The 15,956-nt window shown below is 45.2% G+C and overlaps 1 protein-coding gene across 2 annotated transcripts in view; it reads right to left on the minus strand.

Moving 5' to 3' along the window:
- LOC112219324 (pappalysin-1-like) overlaps positions 1-15,956 on the minus strand; it is a 126,587-nt gene that overhangs the window by 18,819 nt on the left and 91,812 nt on the right. The window contains exons 15-20 of one of the 2 annotated variants that reach the window (XM_042302314.1): positions 11,322-11,505; positions 10,863-11,064; positions 10,415-10,583; positions 9,172-9,319; positions 8,833-8,948; positions 3,670-3,741 (exon numbers count right to left, since the gene is read on the minus strand). In XM_042302314.1, the coding sequence (XP_042158248.1) occupies positions 3,670-3,741; positions 8,833-8,948; positions 9,172-9,319; positions 10,415-10,583; positions 10,863-11,064; positions 11,322-11,505 (891 nt within the window). Of the gene's footprint in view, positions 1-3,669; positions 3,742-8,832; positions 8,949-9,171; positions 9,320-10,381; positions 10,584-10,862; positions 11,065-11,321; positions 11,506-15,956 lie in introns of both variants that reach the window. The other variant, XM_042302313.1, reaches the window with a different exon arrangement.

Below are 15,956 nucleotides of genomic sequence, written 5' to 3' on the forward strand. Positions count from 1 at the left end.
ATTCCTATTTCTGACGCAGATCACGCTGCAAGTCCTGCCTCTCCCATCTCCTTATTGGTTTATAGAAGCAGGTACCCACGTGCCATCTCCTCATTGGTTATACACACGTAGGTGATTGAATGACGAACTGTTGCCGGTTGTCGTGGTAATACTATGAAAGTTTAGATGCCAATCACCATATAAGTTAAATGATGAAAAAGCCTGGAAGGAGGAGAGATGACTAGAAACGATTCGGTTGACTGTTTTTATGTGTGGATTAATTGTCGGAGTAGAGGACCTTGTGCATGTCAGGTAAAATAACAACCTAATGTTTATATCCCAGGACAAATTAACTAGCAACAGCAAGCTAGCAAAATAAGACAAATTAGCTAGCAAGTGCAAGCTAACTAGATAAATTGCCATAAATGAGTAATGCTTTTCGACCTGTCCCCAAATTAATGTCATTGGTTCAGAGTTTGTTTTGATATTTTAACCTGCGTGTCGTGATCGCGTTTGGTGTAAGGGGACAAAATACATTTATGCGCGATGGAGCACGATGGCGCACGATGGTGCACGATGGAGCACGATGGAGCACGATGGTGCACGATGGAGCACGATGGAGCACGATGGAGCACGATGGAGCACGATGGAGCACGATGGTGCACGATGGAGCATAATGGTGCGATGGTGCACGATGGAGCACGATTGAGCACGATGGCGCACGATGGTGCACGATGGAGCACGATGGTGCACGATGGAGCACGATGGAGCACGATGGAGCACGATGGTGCACGATGGTGCAGCACGATGGAGCCCGATGGTGCACGATGGAGCACGATGGCACACGATGGAGCATGATGGCACACGATGGAGCACGATGGTGCACGATGGAGCACGATGGAGCACGATGGCGCACGATGGCGCACGATGGCGCACGATGGCGCACAATGGAGCACGATGGAGCACGATGGCGCACGATGGCGCACGATGGCGCACGATGGCGCACAATGGAGCACGATGGAGCACGATGGCGCACGATGGAGCACGATGGAGCACGATGGCGCACGATGGAGCACGATGGCGCACGATGGTGCATGCACGCAGCCGGTTTGGGTTCGGTGTTAAACAGAACATTTTAGTTTGAAAGCTAATTTGCTGCAATTCTACGTATTTTGACATGGCTTAGGCGCATGACCATTAAAACCACAGGTCAGGTGTATTCAGGATGCTTTGAACAATAAATTAACACTCAAAATTCAATGACTTTGTTACTTTCAGAGGGGGATGGAATTTAAAGTAAAATGTTTATATTAATTATTCATGGCAGTGGGTAATTACAGACTGCTTTCAAGGTAAGGAAACAAACATTTTGTAATTTGGGTAAATTATCTCTTTAAAATAGGTCTGGAAGAAAATCCTGCTTGCTCTCCAGGAGGGTTGGCCTCCTCTGAAGTGCTGGGTGTTTGAAAATGTTCTTGTTATAACAGTTAATTTCTCTAAATCACCCAACATTTAAGAAAAATCGAATGAATAACAACATTCAGGTGGTTTATGGCCACTAGTTGAAGATCCTTGCCATGATCTTACTTACATAGAAAATATGACGTGTTTATGAGTTGTGAGCCCCCTTACCATCTCTGCCTAGCATGGGCACAATACTAAAATATCAACAATTATATTAGATTCCTGCAGAATTTAATATCCATTGCTTATTTGTATATCTTATTCAAAACTCTCCATGAATGGTTGCAAAAACGCATATCCTCATATAATACATTTTCAAAGACACAAGTTAGGCATACCAGATTTGAAATATGTGATTAAATTGGCAAAATTGGGAAGAAGTGGAATAATTTAAAAAAGGGGGAATAACTGCCATAACTGCTTGCTGACAAGCACAGTAATTACCCCTGTATTTTAGCCCATTGTTACGAATGAGAATTGTTCCACTGATCAGACTAAATAAACAATACAATCTCCTGAAGACAAGATGAAGTAAAGTTGCCCCTACATCCTAACCAAATTTGTTTTCTATTTATTGTCCCCCTCTAGAATACACTTTTGGGCACAAAATCTGTTTGACAAAATGAACCCCTTTTGACCCAAAATAAAATAATAGTTACAAATCAGGTCACCCCCGCAAAAAAATAAACTTAAGAACAGGAAGGATAGAAGTATCACACATAGAACAGATCTACCACTACTTAGACTTGCAGTCAATGAGAATGACAGAATATAACTCACATTTCTATGTGAATTTAGTTGGGTCGCCCAAAAAGTTACATATTGCAGCTTTAAACTTGTAAACTTGTTTTGTCCCCATCTCACCCAGTGCCATTTCTTGAGGTTGTGTGCTGAATTTGCTGATTAATCTGGTGCATAATTTACACTTGTGACACACTGTGACTGTTTAAGCCGTGAGAGGTCCAGACATGTAAATCAATGTGAGGACACCATAAACTATGAGGCTAAGAAACACTCCAATCAAGTGATTTATGAGGGTAGCCCCCCCTTCCTTGGTTATCCAATCGGCTTTAACTGTGTGAATGATGACATCATCCTTTTACCAACACTGAGCAGAAGGGGAATACTCTCTTTACCACCATAACATTTAAATACATAGCTTATCACAGTCAAATCTAAATATATATTTTGCCCCAAGGAAAGAACATGTTTTGTTAACATATCTGATCTGAAAATATTGGCTACAATATCAGCTACATAGGGTGTGTAGACAAAGTATTAAAGCCATAGCCCAGTATCAGTTCTTTCCTGCTTCTCTTCTCTAGCAGAGGGATTCTCTGAAACAGATCCAGGTCCCCATGTGGGTAAAGTGTTTCATTTCGGAGACGACATGAATCAAACCCGCCTCTAATTGCCTTCCACTGACAACCGTCTCCGCTTGTGCCGGTATCCACGGTAACTGACGTCACAGGAGCAGCACATCTCCCCGGAGAGAACAATTAGCTACACATGCTCTGAAACAATGTTATATTACAACCATCTCCCAAATGAGCTCGCCTGATGTAAAAAGGCATGTCTCTCTGATAGCTAGCTGTCCAGCTAGCTAGCTACCTGGCTGGCATTGTATTTAGGGCAGTCTGTTCAGAAGTGTGTGTGTCTGTGTGTGTGTGGGTATATCTGTGTCTGTATCTGTTTGAGTGCTAGTCAGTTCCAGGTAAGAGCCAGTAATGGCTGCCAACTCTTTCAAACATGACCAGGCCTGATCTCTCTTATCTGTCCAGCTCCATTTGAAACAACTGACTGCGTGTTGGATTTTGACAGCTCCCGCCGAGCTAGTGTCTGCACAAACTCCATGGGGAGTAGAACAACTTGAAAAAAGCAACATATCTGGAAACTGAAGGTGATGTCTGATCTGATGACATGTTAGAAAATATCAGGATAGGTTACAAACTACATAAAGAAGCCCTTGTTATCTGAGCACTTAATCGTGTGTATATATTCTGTTACAGTGTTTATACTCCCCACACACCTCTCCTCATCACCACTGGCCTCCATGATGCATGCCATGTCCTCTTACCTCACTTCCTCTCATGCAGTTCAAGCCCTTACCTCACATCCTATCACACAGATGAGCCCCCCACCCCCCCCACCCATATCTTCTATCTCAAGTGAAACCTTAATCTCATAGATAAACTCTATCCTCAGAAAGCTCATAGAAGTTCTTACCTCACATCCTTTGATGCAGTGGAGCACCTCTGGGTGTGGATACCACTTCAGTCCCATTGTACACACTACATTCTGTAAGGAGACAAAAGGAAAACAGTCAAAAGTGGTTCAGACACTCAAAATATCTCTACTGTATATGGATGAAATGTCAATCTGTGGGCGATGGAATAAGATATACTGATTCAAATATAAATGACAGGTTGGAGATATAGTTGTAAGGATGGACATTGTAGCCATAGTAGTGTTAGTAGTACTAGTAATGATGGTGGGAAAAGCATTTTTTCCTGCTTTCAATATTAGATTGTGGAGTGAAAGTATATGTGGAACGGCATGTTTTGCCGGCTGCTGTGAATGCATCACTGTGTCGTCTTTCCCCAAAACCCACACAAACATAAACAAGGAGTCATATGGCAAGACTAGGCTGCACACACACAGTCTCCACCAGCCAACGTTGACAGGAACGCTGGCACAGAACTTTCTCTCTCTTTCTTCCAATGCCAGACTCAGGTCATAACCTTGGTCCTCCAACTAACTGATTCATATCTCTCCATACAATGTAAGGCAATATTGATTTTGTCAATGGTTCGCAGGGGGCGTTAACAAATATAAACTTGTCAAGAAGCTAGAGAGGAGGATATAGTCCACGTCTGATGATGGATGGTTGGCTCTTTGAAGTCTACCACCTCTTTGCCTTGTTTCAACAGATCCGACTCGCAGTGACGTCTGATCCCAACCACAAGCACATTACACTCCTAGCTGATTCACGTGCACAAAGGTGAGTTCCGGCGTGTGTTTCTACAGGTCAAATACCGTGAAATACCTTACAATGAGATGTTTTTACCAAAGCGACTGAAGCTGACTAGACCTATCCTGCTTTAACCACGTCATGCCTCCACCTCATTCCAAGGTTCCTAGCTTACCTAAATCAAACAGCTTTTGTTGTAAATCATAATTTTTTTCTCCCTCTCTTGCCACGCTATGTGTGCCTGTTTGGACAACGCTTACCGCATTCCCTTTGATCTCGGACACGTAATGTGGACGGGTAAATCTTCTCTCCTTGGTTTGTGAAAAGGAGGTTAGGGTGCCAACCCTCTAGTGGAACGACCATGTTCCTGATTAACAGTTGTTCACCTTAACTCACTCCACATTCAGGAGGAGGATAGTCCATGGTGTTTTTCCATATGAATGGATGCATGAGTGTGTCCAGTGGTGGAGAAGCCTGCGTTTGATTGATTACCACAGATTGCTGAATAAATCTACTTGACATTATATAACTTGATCCTTATATATAACGGTGCTCTTTCATACCAGGGCACCGGCCCCGGGAGATTGCATCACTGTATGTATGAAACATGTTCTCAAATATTTCCACAGTATGTGTGGAATCTGCACTGTTATTGTCTGCTCTCATTGGGATTAATGGAGGAAAAAGTGGGCTTCTGAGGTGATTTGAATGTAGTGAGTGTGTGTGTGTGTGTGTGTGTGTGTGTGTGTGTGTGTGTGTGTGTGTGTGTGTGTGTGTGCGTGCGTGCGTGCGTGCGTGCGTGCGTGCGAGTGTGTGTGTGTGTGTGTGCGTGCGTGCGTGCGTGCGTGCGTGCGTGCGTGCGTGTGTGTGTGTGTGTGTGTGTGTGTGTGTGTGTGTGTGTGCGTGTGTGCGGCAGGCTGGGAGAGCGTATACAAGACTGTGTCTGTGTGAAACGGGTGAGACCTGAGAGGGTTTTCAGGGGAACATGATGCCCCCAGACGAAGGAGATCCTGTACATGCAGTGAGGCAAAAGCAACCCGGTGCGGACTGGATCAAAAGTGCCATCCACAGCAAAGGACTGACTGACCTCCGCCGCAGCGCTATTTCCCAGCCCTGCTGCGTCCCAATAACACACGAGTTGAAGTGCTTTTTCGCTGCTGCAAACTAGGGTATTTTTCATTTCAGTGCCGTCAGCAAATCAATGGCAGAAAAAATAAGAAGGGAGAGAGGGCAGAGAGAGAGAGGGATCGAGAGAGAGAAAGAACAACAGAGCATCTGAGGACAGCTGGGTACTGGGTAGCAGCACACTCCTTTCCCAGCATGCCTTAGTGAAGTGAGTGAGCTCACTGAGGGGTTGGGTGGGGTGGGCCTCCCACAGTTAGGATGACCACCATGAGTGGTTCAACTTTGGTAAATGTACAGCTGCAAAGTGGAGGAGTGGGGGCTAGAGAGTCTTAGTTTAAAAACTTTTCGCTGCTGTTTTTGCCTAGTTAAATCAAATAAAATGTTCACTAAGATGAAGTCCTCCGCAAACTTGCTCGGCCGTAAATCAACAGAATTCACGATTGTGGCTTTGCCTAACACCTCCGAGCACGGGATCCTCGCCCCCAGCACCTGCCCCAGAGGTACTGATATCCAACCAAAATAGATCCTTATTTGCACAGTGAGGTCATGTCCCTAATAAATATTATTCACAAAAAAATGACAAATTCTAAAGGTAGCAGTGTCATTTCTGCTGAGGCAGGGAAGCGTGCTACAGAGAGTGAGCGAGAGGAGGAGAATGGTAGTCTAAGTGGGTCAAACCCCACAACGAATGCGTCGGAAGGGTGATACATCACTATTATTGATGAAAAGGCCAAACCCCCTGGCTCAGCACATATGGAAATACAAAGTGGATTTTTTGCCTGGGTTCTTCTTGAACAGGTGGAACACTAAAGAAACGGCTGCATTTTTTTGTTGTGAATCTAGAGTAGAATGATGGAGCTTTTAAGGTCAAATGTTATGAGAATAATACCATAGAATCAAATCATGTGTTAGTAGTGATTCAATCATCAACATATTTGATGGTTCTCTATGCAAATATACTGTACTTATCATAATCAGTCTACTATTGAGTTCTCGTGATATTGTAGGTGGTATGGATCACATTTGGTAAGTATCACTCATCTGAGAACACTTATAGGCCAGGATTCAATCATTTGCAGATACCAGGGTGGATTTCTAGATAGCGCTTCAGAAGTGTGTTCGACTTGCACAGTAGCGTTTCCCAGATGGAACAGGTTGAGTTGACACTTTAATTTAGAAACTGAACGTCCCGTGGCGTGAGCCGGCAGCTCTTAAGGCAAACCTTACCGAGTAGTCATCCGCTGCACGCAACCAGACTGACAACGTTTACCTCCTTTATGTCTAGGGGGGGGGGGGTCCTATCCTTGTCTGGTAGCCAAAGAGGTGGAACAGGTTGTATAGGAATTCACATGCATCGATTGACATGGGCCGGCACAGAGGCACAAGCTGCTGAGCACACTAGAACAGCCTATTGATTTCTCCTCATCCAACCCCTGTGGAACATCTCGATGCCCCATTAATCCTGTCTCCCTTTCCCCCTCTTGCCTCGTTTCCAGACTAATATTATCCCAGTGAATAAATCATATCAATTACACAAATCAATTACAAACAGATCATTTTATTTCCCCCGTACCGCCACAAATGGCTGACTCGGCGCGACTCGCAATGAAAACAAAACACCCCCAGAAAAAAACATAGTGTTCTCAGTCCTAACTCCCAAGGCCCTCATTGGCTAGCCTAGCCCCTAGCCCCTAGCCCCTAGCCTCTAGCCCCTAGCCTCTAGTCCCTAGCCTCTAGCCCCTAGCCCCCAGTCTCTAGCCCCTAGCCTCTAGCCCCTAGCCTCTAGTCCCTAGCCTCTAGCCCCTAGCCCCTAGCCTCTAGCCTCTAGCCTCTAGCCCCTAGCCCCTAGCCCATAGCCTCTAGCCCCTAGCCCCTAGCCTCTAGCCCTTAGCCCCTAGCCCCTAGCCTCTAGCCCCTAGCCCCTAGCCCTATCTAAGTGTCACGCCCTGGTCTTAGTATTTTGTGTTTTCTTTATTTATTTGGTCAGGCCAGGGTGTGACATGGGTTTATTTTGTGGTGTGTTTTTAGTATTGGGGTTTTTCGTAGGTTTTGGGATTGTGGCTTAGTGGGGTGTTCTAGCAAAGTCTATGGTTGCCAGAGGCGGTTCTCAATCAGAGGCAGGTGATTCTCGTTTTCTCTGATTGGGAACCATATTTAGGCAGCCATATTCTTTGAGTGTTTGGTGGGTGATTGTTCCTGTCTCTGTGTTAGTTGTCACCAGATAGGCTGTATAGGTTTTCACGTTCTGTTTGTTGTTTTTGTATTGTTCTCTTTTCTTCGTTATTAAACATGTATCTAACTTACCACGCTGCATTTTGGTCCGACTCTCCTTCGACGGAAGAAAACCGTAACACTAAGGTCCATCCAACTGCAGCTAAAAACCTTAAAAACAGCTTTTAACTGTAATTTAATAATTAGGTCCCATTGACTTAAATCGAGTTCACTTAAGTGAGGAAGCGGTGGAATTATCTGACAAACACATTTAGATACAGCGATATGATGGTACTTATCGTTGTGTATTTCATTACTCTCCATGTGAATTGTGCCCCCCAGGGGGATAACGTTTACACAACGTTCACAGTACGCTTCTGTAAACTGCCTTCCGCCCTTGTTTCCTCATCACAACCACCAATTTAAGCAATCAGGGAAGAATCAATACAATATCCCTGTCAAATATATCTAAATCAAACTATTAGCGTTTGTAATGGTGTCATTTCTAAAATGATAGTGATTACTGACGACACGGTGCTTTTGAACTTTTACGACTTGGCCCCAGTGCTGGCTGTGGTTCACATGAGTTCAGAGATGACTGGCTGGGATCTGCCTGTGTTCTTCCAAGCCGCTGTGGTTATTGTGTTGATTGGGACATGCCTTCCTGTGCTGGTAATAGAGAGGTAATTGAATGTAAACGGGGTATACTCTAGTGGGTGGTGCTTAGACTACACCGAGTGTGGGAGCACAACACTTCATGTCCCAGAGTGCACTGCAACTTGTTTTCTTTGAGTGTACTCTCGCAAGGGGTTCCTCTTATATCGATCTCCCGTTCTGTCTTTCTCTGTCTCTTTCTATCCCTCCCACTACCTGCCTGTTCCTACCAGTATCATCTGTTTTCCAGTGTCTAGCCAACCAAGATGCATTGGCCAGACACACAGTAGGTGTGAAGGGTTTGGTCCTTCTGTAGTTCATAATATTACCAAGACACAGCCACACAGTGTCAAATTCCTAACAGGACAGATCATGAGCAGCAGTGCTTTGTGAAGTACGTCTGTAGGACTTGTGACAGACACACACACCTTGACTTTGGGTGGGTTTCTCCAGTGCTCTTTGAGTACGCTGTCTGCGGTCATATTGCTAGGCAGGATCACCACGTCGTTGTTACTGTCCTTGCACATCAGCTCACACTCCTCACCTGTGTGAACAAACCCAATGACATCATCAGTGTCTGCACAAACTGTACACATATCAAATACTGTTTTTAAAATGGCCTTTGATCTTATTTAAAGACGCTTAAAATGTTTACTTCATATCCACTTGGTCATCTATTTGTTACCTCAAGGCCCCTAGTGATTCTCTATAATCTGACATACGTAGTGTATGATATGGTTCCTACTATGCCACACACATATACAGACCTATTCCATGTCCCTTCTTGCAGCTGACTCGTATGCTGGGGTTGAGGTTTTGAGGTAGAGAGCACTGTCCCATGCTCTGAGGACAGAGCTTGAAGGAGCCAGTCCAGTTGCCGTCCTTCCTACAGCGGATCACATTGGTGCTAGGCCCCTGCCAAACACACACACACACACACACACACACACACACACACACACACACACACACACACACACACACAGACAGACAGACAGACAAAGGACATTACGAACCACCTTCCATGCCACAACGAAACGTGGTACTCTTATCTGACAATCATCTGAGGAGATGTAGTCAAGGAAGATTAAAGGGCTTAATTAATCTGTCTGTGGCACAACTATTTAGAAAATCAATCTAATCTAATAACTGGCTTTGCTAATTGAATGGGACTGATGGGGAGAGCGAGAGACAGAGAAAGAGAAAGAAAGGGGAGGCAGTAGGAGAGAGGAAAGGGGGATGAGAGAAAGAGAAGGTGAGAGAGAGCTAATCAATTCTGTCTATGAAACAGTCATCTCTTTTAAACCAGAAGTAAGATCAAGTGTAATTTGGTCAGCTGCCTGATTAACTTCTGCGTTCATACGTGTTAGAAATGGAGAGTTCTGGCAAAAAAACGTCTCCACCCCTCCCAATGGTGGAGATTCATGAATTATACATGCAAACGCTGGACCTAACACCCTCTGATCCTCTCATTATAATCCAGCCACACACACCAGGACATACTAATTGACACACATTTCTGCATTAAAGGCTACCACACAGAGAGATCCTCAGGTTAAGGACAACACAGTGAAAGGCAGTCTGTGTGAATATATGTGTGTCATGCAGTACTGTATGTTGCATTATGTTGATCTTCACATCTCCTGTTCCCTAACACATTATCCTCTTACACTTCACAAAGACAGCAGATACAGACAAACAGCTAGACACTGAGGCCAGTACAATGTTTTAAGAAGACACCAAAAGACAAGGCAAAGCTGACAGACAGACAGACAGACAGACAGACAGACAGACAGACAGACAGACAGACACAGACAGACAGACAGACAGACAGACAGACAGACAGACAGACAGACAGACAGACAGACAGACAGACAGACAGACAGACAGACAGACAGACAGACAGACAGACAGACAGACAGACAGACAGACAGACAGACAGACAGTTGAGGGGAGGAGGAGTAGAGAGAGACAGACCTGCTTGCATGGAGCGGTGTGCAGCGGTCTCACCGTGTGGTTGGCTCCAGGGCAGTTGATCCAGCAGGTGCTGTCGAAGCGGAAGCCATCCGTGCACTGATACATGCCGTGGAAGATGGCAGGCGGAGGGTCACAGGTCACCGGCTCGCACGCCCCCTCCAGCCAACTGCCGTCTTCTGTGCACTGACGCTTAAAGGCTCGCCTGAGATAAGGAGGGGATAGGAGTTTAGACAAAGCCAAAGACCAAGACAAAGTTTCTTGGGTTGAGATGAGTGGAACTTAATTGGCAGGACAAAGACTAGAGACATGCTCCATGTTAAAAGGATGGGATAAGTGAAATAAATAGTTGAACAGGATCAATTGAATCAAGTTCATTTCAAACCCAGTCAATTGAACAGAGTCTGGGATTTTGAATTAAAATGGAATTGACCCCGACTGTGAGTCACTTTATATTCACAACAGCATGTAAGTGGTTGGTCACCTCTTGGGCTTGTTGGTGACGTGGTAGCCCGGCTTGCACTTGTACTTGCAGAGGGATCCCACTTTGAGGCCCGTGTCATTGCAGCGCTTGGTCTGCAGCATGGCGTTGGGCACATGGGGTGGGGCTGGACAGCGCAGCTCACACAGTGCCTCAGGGAATGACCACAGACCATCCTCCAGACACGTCAGAGTGTTGTTAGAACCTGGGGGAAGAGGGGGGTGGGAGAAGGGGAAATGGGAGGGAGAGGTAGTGAGGTAGGAGGAGATGTAAACAGGGTAGAGATGGAAGGAGAGAAAGGAGGAGAGGGGTGGGAGATTGGAGAGACAAATAGTTGAACAAAGCAAATAATATAAAAGGGATATAAAAGATATCCCATGAATCTGCCAGCCAAGAACAGTACTGTAGAACACATTAGCTGTTCTGAATTCATTTCACACAGCCAAAACCCAAACCACTCACCTACGAGCTGAGCAGGCTCCCTGCATTGGAAGGTGCTCCTCCTGCCATAGGTAGTTCCCTCAGGGAAGTTAAAGTTGGCTGGGTGCACGTGGTACTTGTCTGGTAGACCACAGTCTACGGGCTCACACGACACCTGCTTATTCCACTTTCCATCTGCACAGGTGATGGTCACTGTTGAGTCCGACTGGAGTGAGGGGACACATTAGAGAAACCGTGAAAATTGGGACAAGACACTCATGGATGCAGCTGACATATACACACATACACAAGAATGCAAATACACACAAGTACGCACAAACACACACACACACACACACACACAACCCCACCCAGTACGATACATGCCGCACACTCACACAGACAAACAAGACGACACAGAAAACACAGTATGTCCGTCAATTTAGCGTTTGCTCAACAAGTCGTTGTAACACGACAGAGCCAAGCAGGTCTTAAATGTCACTGACTTAACTGACTGGGATTTGTCAGCAGCTCAGGTAACTGATGATGAGAACCCAGACAACAGAGCTGACATCCAACTACTGTATAATCATCCTAATGCAAACCACATTTAGACCGGGGGAGGGGACACTTTCCACCAGAGCCAGTACACAGGGGATTATCCCCAACTCCACATGGGGAGGATGGATTCATGGCCTGTTTTGATCCCTACACAGCATTGTGTGGTCTGAATACCAACTACGGAGAAATGTTGGCACCTTTCGCATCAGCGAACACTGTTATTCAGAAGAGCCGCTGGACTGAGACAACATCCGGACAGAAACAGGCAGACGCACCAGCGCACGCACACCCACACACTCAGAGGCCCAGACACACACACACACACACACACACACACACACACACACACACACACACACACACACACACACACACACACACACACACACACACACGCACATGCACACGCACACCCACACACTCAGAGGCCCAGACACACACACACACGCACCCACGCATGCACGCACACACGCATGCACGCACGCACATACGCACACGCACGCACGCACACACACACACAGAGATAAATACAACTGCATGTCCCCACACAAATACTTTCTATTGAGTGCTTGGAATTATAAGGCTCTATTTGCTTTTTTGTCTAAATGTAGTTATTGACATAGCCCTGTTCTGTAGAATGTTCTCTACCTAGCCTATATTATACTCTAAACCCCAATCATGTTGTTAAGTTTAAAAAAATACAAGATAAAATTTGCTGACACCATTCGAACCAATGAGGGTTTGAACTTTTAAAGCCAATTATTTCAGAAACCTTATAATTCTAAGGTCATGCGGTCTGTTGTTCATAAAAAATGACAATAAGCTGGAGTTGTTCAGTTTACAGCCGATTAAGGACACAATAAGACTTCATGCATTCCTGCTGTAAATAAGGGGTCATTTCTGGACCGCAATTTAGTAATGATTTCAAAGAGACACTGTCTTTCAAGCAGTAACACTTTGTATTTAATTAACCTTTTATAACACAAGAAAATGGTTTAAATGGCCTAAAATACATTTTTGTATGTTTGCCACATATTCATTCACCGTGTGGTTTTTATGTGATATTCAGAGACTACGAAGTTGGCGATTGAGCTGATCTGACATACCGGTATGACCTAAAATGGCCACCGGTATGGGTGATATAGGTGAAATGGGCACTGGTGCCTTCATACTTTTAGATCTTACAGTGGAAAGGCTATGGGCTATCAACTCAGTTCCAATTCTATCTGAAAGATGAGACTATCAACTTGGTATAGAGACATTGACTGGAAGCTAAATATGTATTTCCATTTTTTTGTTATTTTTGAGTTATAGTGGCTGCCACGCCACCCAGGGGCAAAATCTGGGGTGGCTCCATATTTATATTTTTTCAGGGTACAAACATCTACCTCTGTGCCAAATGTGGTGCTTTTATCACAAACTGCACTACTGAGTCAACATTTTCAGCTTAGCCACTGCTAACATTCAGAAGGATCAACATTTAACCCTAACTCCTAATATTTCAGATGGACCAACATTTTAAAGGGGTCAACATCCTAAAAGAGTTCTTTGGCTGTCCCCATAGGAGTACCATTTAAAGAAACCTTTTAGGTTACAGGTAGAACCCTTTCCACAGAGGGTTCTACCTGGAACCAAAACAGGTTCTACCTGGATCTAAAAGGGTTCCGCTATGGGGACAATAGAAGAACCCTTTTGGAACCCTTTTTTCTAAGAGTGTAGTAACTGAACCTAGTCAGTTCCATCTTCAACATGTTGGGTTTATAGGAACCTGGTACATGGGTTTCTTCCCCTTTAATTACATACACTACAATTCAAAAGTTTTAGGTCACTTAGAAATGTCCTTGTTTTTGAAAGAAAAGCACATTTTTTGTCCATTAAAATAACATAACATTTATCAGAAATACTGGAAATGGCTGATTTTTTATGGAATATCAACATAGGCTTACATTTGCCCATTATCAGCAACCATCACTCCTGTGTTCCAATAGCAGGTTGTGTAAGTTAGTCCAAGTTTAGCATTTTCAAAGGATAATTTATCATTAGAAAACCCTTTTGCAATTATATTAGCACAGCTGAAAACTGTTGTGCTCATTAAAGAAGCAATAAAACTAGTTGAGTATCTGGAGCATCAGCATTTGCGGGTTTGATTACAGGCTCAAACTGGCCAGAAACAAAGGACTTTCTTCTGAAACTTGTCAGTCTATTCTTGTTCTGAGAAATTAAGGCTATTCCATGTGAGAAATTGCCAAGAAACTGAAGATCTCGTACAACACTGTGTACTACTCGCTCCACAGAACAGAACAGTCTGAACACTTTCCGAATGCACGGTGTACACTCATACTGTGACTAAAAGCTGGTGTTGACGGGTCCAATTGTGTATCTGTGTGTGTGTGTATATGTATGTGTGTTTGTGTGTGTGGGGGGATTTATGACTGTGTATGCTCAAGTGTGTATACAGTTTGTGTATGTGGAGTTTCCTTCTTTAAAATCTTTACAGCTGCCTGACTCTCCTCCAGAGTGGATTTACAACCCCTGGCTACTGGGCCTAATTCAAGCCAGACAGACAGACAGACACACAGCTCCAACCCTCTTCATCTCAACCCACCTCACCTTACTCAGGATGACACTTCATACAGTATAACACAATCCGTTTCGAGTTCAGCCAGGATCATACAGAACTAGGGTTGGAAAAAAAAATCAGGTTTCCAAAAGATTGCAGCTTTTACAGAAATCCTGGATGGACAATTCCAGAATTCCTGCTTCCATTCACTTCTGATTCCAGGAATATTCAAACTGGGATTTCTGGATAACCTGTGCATTTTGGGGAAGTACCTGGAATGTTGTAACACTACACAGGACTAACTGTACTGCTGGCATCTCTGACAGGACTATGTAGCCACTCCAAGCGGATACTCCAGTGATGTTTCCTTGTTGCACTGACCCCCATTTTAATCACCATCTGCATTTCCCTACAAAACATCTGCATGTAGTCGTAGCAGACAGTTTTATGTTATTGTATACTACCTGAAAGCAATGTGCCCTTTCAGGTAAACAGCTGAGAGTGTGGTGATTTATCTTGTTGTTCATCTTGCCTTAATAGTTAGTCCAGGAGTTTTTCCTTGGCCATGTGACCTGATCAGGAAACACTACAGACCCTACTTCTAACACACAAACACACCCTCAGGTGTCAATCATCATCAGCACCCTGACCTTGTCGCCTCATAAAACACCTTGAGACTCACTCAATTTAAAGCGCTACATTTCCCAGGGTAGATAAAATCTGGACCTTTCAGCACCACTCGCCTTGAGACCTGCAGCGCGTCCACACGAAAGGCTAAAATATGTCTGCTGCTCGCTCTCGCTCTCTCACATGCACAATCCCCCCACCCCCCACCACACACACACAGGCTTTCCTCGGAGACATCTGGGACACAAACGGATTGCATAATAAAACCTCAAATACACAAATAGACGTGGGGGTACAGATTGTTTTGGAGATAGCATCATAACCACCTTGATAGTTCCCAGAACCACCTTGACACCGGTGAAGCAAGACTGTAATCGGCTAATGAAAGGAGATAGGATTGTGCTTTGCACTGCACTTTTCAACCTCATAGACTACAGGGACCAGGGGGAAAGAGGAGAGGAACTCGTTGTACTGTCCCCAAGTAACGAAAAGGGAGGGAAGTGAGCTGAAGTTCTGTCTCTTTCTATTTCTCTCTCCCCCTCTCTCACCCGTCTCTCTCTCCCTCCCCTCTCTCTCCCCTCTCTCCCTCCCCTCTCTCTCCGCTCTCTCTCCCCCTCTCTCACCCCGTCTCTCTCTCCCTCCCTCTCTCTCCGCTCTCTCTCCCCCTCTCTCACCCGTCTCTCTCTCCCTCCCCTCTCTCTCCCCTCTCTCCCTCCCCTCTCTCTCCCTCTCTCTCTCACCCCTCTCTCTCTCCCTCCCCTCTCTCTCCCCTCTCTCTCTCCCTCCCTCTCTCTCCCCTCTCTCTCCCCTCTCTCCCTCCCCTCTCTCTCCCCTCTCTCCCTCCCTCTCTCCCTCCCTCTCTCTCCCCTCTCTCTCCCCCTCTCTCACCCCGTCTCTCTCCCTCTCTCTCCCCTCTCTCCCTCCCCTCT

This window comes from Oncorhynchus tshawytscha, linkage group LG20 (assembly GCF_018296145.1).
Source record: "Oncorhynchus tshawytscha isolate Ot180627B linkage group LG20, Otsh_v2.0, whole genome shotgun sequence".
In the NCBI taxonomy this organism is placed as follows: domain Eukaryota; kingdom Metazoa; phylum Chordata; class Actinopteri; order Salmoniformes; family Salmonidae; genus Oncorhynchus; species Oncorhynchus tshawytscha.